At 43.8% G+C, this 9,228-nt stretch overlaps 1 protein-coding gene across 1 annotated transcript in view; it reads right to left on the bottom strand.

Moving 5' to 3' along the window:
* The window catches only part of SPRED1 (sprouty related EVH1 domain containing 1), a 129,812-nt gene extending 121,663 nt beyond the window's left edge, over positions 1 to 8,149 (bottom strand). The window contains exon 1 of the mRNA XM_080683764.1: positions 7,004 to 8,149. Coding sequence (XP_080539890.1) covers positions 7,004 to 7,035 — 32 coding nt within the window. The 5' untranslated portion in view covers positions 7,036 to 8,149. The remainder of the gene's footprint in view (positions 1 to 7,003) is intronic.
* Positions 8,150 to 9,228: the final 1,079 nt, after the last annotated feature.

Consider the following 9,228-nt stretch of genomic DNA (forward strand, 5'->3'; position numbering starts at 1 on the left):
CCTACTCGGAATGGAGCACAAACGGGCATGTGCCCTGAGGGAATCTAAAGGGCAATCTTTCAGTGCATGGGCGGATGCTCAACCAGCTGAGCCACACTGGCCAGGGCTATAGCAGATCTTAACCTTTTGTGCCATGGACCTCTTTGTCAGTCTAAAGAAGCCTATGGCCCCCTTCTCAGAACATTGAAGGCTTAAAACAAAATGCATAGGATTACAAAAGAAATCAATTACATTGACATAAATAACAAAATATTTTAAATTTTGAAATAACAATACAAAATACATGTGCTTCTTTTATTAACATATTAAAATAAAAGCTCTAGCAATAGTTTAATTAACTATAATAATTTCAAACTAGTGACTATAATAAGTGCTATTTCAAGATACCTATTAACCCCTGGATGCCAATTATACTGTTAAAAAAAAATCATCTGACTTCTATCGCCATTATGGGTGAATTATATCCTTTTAAAAATAAATAATGTTGAAGTCCAAAATCCTAGTATCTCAGAAAGTGATCTTGTTTGGAAATAGGGTTGTTATAGAACAGGGGTCCTCAAACTTTTTAAACAGGGGGCCAGTTCACTGTCCCTCAGACCGTTGGAGGGCCGGACTATAGTTTTAAAAAAAAACTATGAACAAATTCCTATGCGCACTGAGGGCCCGGGGCTGCTAAGCAGGACAGGCAGTGGCACCCGGCCGGATAAATGTCCTCGGTGGGCCGCATGTGGCCCGCGGGCTGTAGTTTGAGGACCCCTGTTATAGAATGTAAAGAGGAAGTCATACGGGAGTAGGGTGGGCTCCTAATCCAATATGACTGGTGTCCTTATACTAGTAAAAGGGCCATGTGGCCCTAGCTGGCCTGCGGACTGAAGGGTCCCGGGTTCAATTTTGGTCAAGGGGACATGCCCAGGTTGTGGGCTCAATCCCCAGCTGGGGGCATGCAGGAGGCAGCCAATTAATGGTTCTCTCTCATCATTGATGTTTCTATCTCTCTCTCCCTTCCTCTCTGAGATAAAAAAATACATATTAGAAAAAGGGAAGGGGGGCATGTGAAGACAGAGATACACAGAGAGAATACCATGAGATGATGAAAGCAGATTATGGAATTAGGCAGCTGCAAGCCAAGGAATCCCAAAGTTGCCATCAACCACATTAGCTAGGAAGAGGCAAGGATGGATTCACCCACTGATTTCAGACCATGGCCCTGCCAACACCTTGATTTTGAACTTCTAACCTCCAGAACTGTGAGACAATAAATTTCTGTTGTTTTAAGCCGCCTAGTTTGTGATACTTTATTATGACAGTCCTAGGGAACTAATACAATTGCTGTCACAAGTACTTCTAATTCTGCTATGATTTGTTGGTATTTCCCTCAACCATGAATGTAAACAAGGTTCAGTTAGAGATTAGTAGTCTGAATTCTAAGAACTCAATGTCTCAAGCAATTTAACACCTTAGTCTAAGAGCCATTACTAATGAACCATATTTTAACAAAAATAATAAGCTATGTTTAAACAAAAATACTTTTTTTTTTCCTTTAAAACCATTCAGTTTGCCACAAAAATCAACATGTTAGGAGTTTATAATGACAATAGCTCAGGACTCTAAAATGATATGCTGCTATGACACAAAATTTGTTATAAACAGCAAACTAAATCTGAGTATTAAAAAATAAGGCCCTGGCAGGGTAGCTAGTTTGGTTAGTGCACAACACTGTCCCCATACACCACGGTTGCAAGTTCAATCTCAGGTTAGGGCACAAACAAGAAGCAACCAATGAATGCATCAGTAAGTGGAACAATAAAGCGATGTTTCTCTCTCTCAAATCTATCTATATATATAAAAGCCTAAGCAAACAAACGACCGGTCGCTATGATGTGCATTGACCACCAGGGGGCAGACACTCAATGCAGGAGCTGCCCCCCGGTGGTCAGTGCGCTCCCCACAGCCAAGCTCCTATGGCTAGCCAATCTCCCGCAGTCCCCCCCCAGCCAGCTGGCTCTGATGGGGACTGGGCAAGACGGCCCCCAATCGGCCCTGATTGCCAGCCAGGCCGAGGGACCCCACCCATGCACAAATTCGTGCACTGGGCCTCTAGTGAGTCAATAAAAAAAATTTAAAAAAAAAATTTTCATTATCTGCATTAGCTCCTTAAATGAATTAAATTACTTCTTAGTATTAGATTAACATGATTTGTATGAATAACCAAATGAAAAGACTTACTTTGTTTGCACCTCTTGGACAATTAAAACACAAGGGTTGGTACCTTGTTAGTACAAGTATTCCTTTTAGAAATACTCAAATTGGTATTTAAACCCAATAGCTTTAAAAGGAGGCTTAAAAAAAGTACTAAAAAGTTCTCCATCTGTGATATATAATATCAAAGACACAGGGTTCTTAAGCCCAAAATAAGAAAATCTTAGAAGATTCTGAACATACTAATTGTTTCCAATTTTATCTTGGTTCATCAAAATTCATGCTTTTAAATTCATCATCCTATCAGATCTCTACTAGAAGTCTTTCTTTCATTTGCTTCAATATTTCACAAACAACATAATAAAATTAATTAACAAATTTGTACATTACAAGGCTAGTGACTTGCAGTATTTCTACCACCGTATTACTTTAGGGTGATTTAGCATAGGAAGGGGCCATAATAATGCTCAGTTCAAATACCTTGATTTACAAGTGAGCAAACTGAGGCCCACAGAAGCTGTCACTTGCCCAGAATCACAGAAAAAATTAGTGACAGTTAGGACAGCATTGCATCACCCAGTTCCAAGTCCAATGTTCTCTACACTATACCCTACTACATAAAGGTTGGTAAAAGTTAAATAAATGATCTGTAGATGACTTCTGTATGATCACATACATTGTAATTTTATTTTATTATATAGTATTTTGTTTCAGTCCAGTTGTCCAAAAACAACCTTACAAGTTTTTCGTTTTTTCAAGTATCAATTTTATTTTACCATCCAGCACCTTTTAAAAATAGGCATAAAATTTCATTTCCTCATTCAATTTGGCAAAAATTGCCCTGGCCAGGTGGCCCAGGTGGTTGGAGCAATGTCCCATATAGCGGGTTCAATTCCCAGTCAGGGCACCATACCTAGGTTGCTGGCTGGGTCCAGGTGGGTATGGGAGGCAACTGAAGTATGTTTCTCTCTCACATCTTTCTTTTTCTCTCTTCCTTTCTTTTTCTTTCTTTGTCTCTCTCTCTCTCTCTCTCTCTCTCTCTCTCTCTCTCTCTCTCTAAATCAATAAAAAAACATATCCTCAGGTGAGAATTTTTTTTAAAATGGCAAAAATTTATTTATAAGAGAACTGGACAGACATTTCAAGGTATAAGCACTCTGATACAATGAGATTCTTTTCTAGAGGGCAATTTGACAGAAATAAAAAAATTTAAAACTTACTTCTTTAACTCCATTCCTAGACTATCTCAAGGAAAAAGTAATATATTTGGATACAGACAGAACTCAGGATCAAATGCAGCACTGTTTAGAAATATCCAAAAATAGTAGACTGACTAAAACTAATGCATGTTACATACTGAATATAATGTAGCCATTAAAATTATATTCTAGAATGTAATGACATAGGAAAATACAATATATTAAGCTATAATAGTATATGCTATACAATTCTATTTCTGCTGAAAATACACACATATACATAAATTATATAATACATGAGTAAAGCATTTATCAGTGCTTGGCACATGGTAAAAAAAAATCCAATAAATGAATATGATTTATGCATATCATGAAAAGGGTGTTTATATATCAAATATTAAGACATCTTAGTAGTAGAAATGCAAATAAGTTATTATTTTTTCATTTTAAAGACCATTTTGTACATTATCTGAAATAAACTATTACTCCTGCATGGAAAGAATTATTTTTTTAAACTGCACTTTTAACTCAGTTCCAGTTCCTACTAAAGGTTGAAGAAAAGCAGAATTTTACCAACTCTTCCCGAAGTCTGATATTACATAAGACAAAGTCTTACACATAGTAGATCCTTCACTAATTCTTGATTCAATATATATCCACAATCAACCTCTGAGAGCTATCTATCTCTCTACACATAACTCTTATTTCAAATAATAAAGCACATAAGAGGATTTCAAAATGAGGCCACAAAGGCCTTGCTGTATTTTACTACAATGGCTTAGAAAAGATTAAGGTTTCTCAAGATATTGGTGATTTTCACTTTTTTTCTACACTTGATCTTAGCTTAGCCTAAAGGCCTAGAAGCGATTCACTTTTTTTTTTTTCTAACGGTTGAAATTAAGTGTAAAAACATTCCAGTGTTAAAAATAATCTCTACTGTAATTAAATTCCTACTAATTGAGACTTGGAAAAAAACTGAGGAAAGAAAAAAATATACATAAGGATTTTATAAATAAAGTCCACATTACAGGGCAGTTTTAAACTATGTTAAACCTTCAAGGGCATCGGCCATTATATATTTCTTGTATCTTCATAATATCCATGGTTAAACAATAAATTGCCACTTCAAAACATTACTTTATATATTAAAGATGAGATATATAAATTACCAGAATAAAAGCTACGTTCGAAACAAGTTTACTGTGGTTTATCTAATGCACAATGTTGGCCCTAAAAAAAGTGATTACCAGATGAACACATCACTTTCTAATATAAAAAAAAATTTAAGTAAAATCCCAAGAGCTTATTCCCATGAAGAGTTAAGATCTAATAGCAAAATACTATATGCTAAAACATTAATTTTGTCCTACAAAAACTAGCTTAACAAACCTCCTAGGGAATAACATTAATAAAGCAGGATATATTTGTGAAAACAGAATTCCAAAAATATGGGTGAGATTTCCAAGTTGTCCCACACTAAGTACATTTAAAATATGAGAGAGAGAGAGAGAGAATAAGAGAGAGAGAGAGAGAGAGAGAGAGAGAGAGAGAGAGGGAGGGAGGGAGGGAGGGAGGGAAGCAATCTTCTCAGTAAAAACTGCCATTTCATGTTTCAAATATCAACATCTTTGGGATTAAACCACTGGGAATATTTACTCATTTTTCGTATAACAGCAAAATCATCCACGGACATCACTACACCAAAAACTTGCTCTGAATTTGTTCATGACAAATATTACAGAAAGAGCCATTTAGAAACTATTTTACACGTGTGTCAATCCACATTCCCTCATTTGCTTTTCTATTAGCTGAGGTATTAAATATTTCACTTTAAATATGGTAATTAGTCTTTTCCTATCCCTAACATGAACTTGACATGTTGATCCAAGCTTTCTTAAGAGACCCAAAAAATATCGTCATTCTGTTCAGAATTTCCAGCGGCTGTTCTCCTAACTAGGCGTTATCTGAGATACAGTACTTCTTGATCTCGCTCAAAGTAGGTCTAATCTGCGGAAGGCAACGAGACAGTGTACTGCACTGTGAATGGACAGCCAGGTATTTTATGAATGGAGGCGATCACGTGATCCCAGCACCTCCCCGAACTGATATTTCCCACATAACTGTGTCAACATTCTGAGAACAGGGGTAGTTGTTTGTGTGTGCGTATATTTTAGAATTTAACCTAAAACTTCGAATTTTCCTTACTTCCTGAACTCAAGAATCTACGTGAAGACAATCAAGCTTCGAATTTTTTTCTTGGGAAATCCTTTCAAGATGTCCAAGGTGATGGATGTTTAATTATTTTTTTATGAATGAAGAGTGTGCTATGCAAATGAGGGCGATTCACAAAAAAAGAGAGAACATGGCGGCCACTTCTGCTTCCCGACTGCACTGACACTGCAGCAATCTACCTTCTCCCACACCCGCTCATCAGAAGAGTGTGCTGGGGGGAGGGAGGGAAAGGAAAAACGCTGCTTGGCATTTCTCAAGCTATTTTATGTTAAACAGGCCTAGGCTTTGGACTTTTATTAAAGTTCTCTCAAAAGAGGTCTGACTGGAGGAATGCACTATATTTAAAGGAATGCATCCTAGGACTAGCCGTAACTCACTTAACTCTTTCCAACCCTCTAACGATAAACAAAATTTGAATTACAAGAAAACGGAAGCTAATATCCTGCATGAAATTAAATCCAGTCTCAACAGAAAACATCTCACCAATACTTCTCCAAGCAGCTGTTACGTTAAAGCAAAATATTGTAAAAGGCAAAGCATTTCGCTGAAAAACATAAGGACAGCCCACATAAATAAAAACTTTAACCGGGCTGCTCTAGAAGTTCATCAATGAAGTCATCAACATATTCAGCAATGTAAATAGTGTTAAATCAACACTAAGGTGTAAAAGGTGTATTTTAATATAGCTGAAGAACAAAAATTAGCATTCAAAATTCTTCTATGCACCTGATAAACACATGTCCAATGTTCGCAAAGGCAAAATATAATGGTTTAACATCTCCCACACTCCAGGTGTCCATAATCCCATTAAATTCTAAAAATGTCCCCCTGGCCCCATTTTTTACAAGAATCTTACAGGTCATAAGTTTAAAAAAGGAGGGGAGGGGGTAGAGGCTTAATCTGTATTTAAGAGTCACTGACTCATCAAATTAAGATTCAAGAGCAGTTTGCTGCAGGAGGTGCTCCCACACATTAGTTTCCAAGTGAAATAGCTATAAAGGAAACAGGATGGATATTCGGGATATGTTGATTGGCACGCTCCAGTGAAAAAGGACAGGCCAAAGGTCTTGCAGGCAAAGAGGTAATTTTACCCTGCCTCCATCCATCCACCCACATCACTCTATCTCCTGGACATAAAACTGCCATCCAACCCCAACCCTCAATACCCTTCCCCAGAAGGAAGCAACTAAATGGGGGTGGGGGATGAGTGCTGCCATGAAATTAAATGGCTAAAGAAATCAAATATTATCTGCAGAACAAGATGCACCGAACTCTCCAGGGTTGCAAGCTTTCCGGCACCCAAGTCTTCAAGGGGTGCGGGGGGCGGCGGAGGAAGGATAGGGGGTAGTAATCAAGATCAATGAGGCGCTTACTCGTTGTCAGAAGTCGCCGTCTCCTCGCTCATCTTTCCCTCACCGTGATCCGATCTGGAGATGGAGGCGCAACAGCAGGAGGAGCAGCAGGAGCACCGAGGGACCGGAGGCAGCGACGGCCGGGGGGGCGCGCGGGCAGCGGCTCAGGGGCCTCACCATGGTGGACGCCTCACCCGGAGCGGTGCCCCCCCAGCCGGGAACCCCGGCCACCCCCGCAGGGGGGTGGCGGCAACAACCTCCGCCGTGGCGACCCCAGCCTCTTCCCTCGCCTCAGCGCCCAGCCAGGAGATCCGAGGAGGCCGGGGAGGTGTGCGGAGAGGAAAAAAGGAAGGGGGGCTGCAAAGGGCGACTGGAGAGCGGCTGCTCCCGCCACTGGGGTGGTGAGCAGCGGGGTCCGGCCAGCAAGGCGCGGGCGGGCGGCGGCGAAGCCGGAGCAGAGGCGGCGCTGCCCTCAGGGATGCGGCGAGGAGGAAGCAGAGCTCCGCTCGGCGGGGGCCGGCGCGGGGGTGCCGAACCCAGGCTCCGGGCGGCGGCGGCGGCGCGGTCCTACCGGAGCCCACCCCACCATCTCCCGCCCCGCTGCCGGCACCCGCTCAGCCCCCGGCAGCGAGCGGGGCGGTCCTCAAGAACGAGCAGAACCGGGCGCGGGGCCTCGCGGCGGCGGATTCCTCCAGACACGCTCCAGCCGGGACGGCTCCTGAGGGGGGAGAGGGGACGGCGGGGAGCGCGTGAGGCGGGGGCAGGCGGCCGATCGCCCCCGCTCGGGCCGGCGAAGAGCGGGCGCTCCCGGGGAGCAGGGTCCCGAGAAGCAGCTTGAGAGCGAGGAAAGCGGCCGCAGGTCACCAGCCAGCCGGTGTCCAGCAGCCGCTCGGCGGGCCAACTCCTCACCTCCGCACACCCGCCCGAGGGGAGCTGCCAGGGGGGCGGCGGAAGCGCTCACGCCGCCCGCTCCTTCCGCCGTCGCCGCTGCCCGAACCCGGGGCGCCCGCCGGTGGAGGCGAAGTAGTCCCTGGCGACTTCTCCCGGCCGCTGGCTTCCCGGGGGGAGCAAAGTGAGCACGGGCTGGGGTTGCAGAGCGGGGTGCCCGGGCTGTGAGGGTGTGTGGGTAGGAGGACCCAAAGCTGCAGCCCCAGAGCGAATCACTGCAACTCGAAGTCGTGTGCAGCATAGCAAGTTTCAGGAAAGTAGTTCCCTCCTCCCTTCATTTCCCAAATCGGAGGGAGGCGGAGGGATACGCCAGGCACCGAGCTCTGTGTGCGTGCGCGCGCTCCAAACTCTTGGCACGCCGCGAAAGGGGGCGGGGGTGGGAGCTGCTTAGGAGGCTGCATTGTTGCGGCAGCGGTCCTCTCAGTCACTCGTTTTGGAATATCCAGATTGTTTGACCGAAGAAGCTAGAATAACTGTGCTCTAGGAGGACATGGGAGGCTACTCTGTTCTGCCGTGTGTGTTCTCCTTGCAGAGCAAAGAATGGAACTGGCATGAGTTCATCTTTAGTTGGTGGGGGTTAGGAGAGGGACTGTACAAAGAGAGCTCCGCCTGCTGTCCTCTGCTTGCATCGCTGCAGTGTCCTAGCTGCATGCACAACGGGTGTGTGTGTGTGTGTGTGTACGCGCGCGTGTGTTAGAGAAAGAGTTGGTTTTAATACCTCGGATTCTTACTGCTCAAGGGGTATGCCGTGCAGGGCATTCATCTCCGAGAGCTAGAGTGGCTGTTAATGGAGAACGACTTCCATTGAAGCCCAGGGTAGGCGTGTTACATGAATCTGGCGCAGCCAGAAGCACAGGAAATAACTCCCGCTGCGAGTGAGGTTGCATAACTACAGCGCAGAAGATGCCGCTGTGGCATCAACTGCTCTGAATGGAGGCGGAATGAGAATTGAATGGGCAGCTGTCACGTTTGCATTGTTAGAGGACAAAGTATGCATTCGTCTCAAAAGGTTTTTGCACAGAAACCTGCTGGGGTTGCGGGTTGGAGTATGGGGTCTCCTGAATCAGAGGACTCTAAGCCCCTGGCTCCGAAAATTCTATTATCTCTTTTCTATCTAGAAAGCCAGCCTCTATATGATCCGGCCTGGCGGACTGAGTCCCAAGCGCTCCAGCTTTTCTGACGCCTCTCCCTAGGTAATCGGTCTAGCTCTGTGCGCAATGTTTTTCTCTTCATTCTCAAGTTTGTGCGACCTGGTGATGAAGGTTGCTGCTCCTGCCACCTTGAGGGGTAAAACAATT

The sequence above is a fragment of the Plecotus auritus genome (assembly GCF_963455305.1).
Source record: "Plecotus auritus genome assembly, chromosome: 1".
In the NCBI taxonomy this organism is placed as follows: Eukaryota; Metazoa; Chordata; class Mammalia; order Chiroptera; family Vespertilionidae; genus Plecotus; species Plecotus auritus.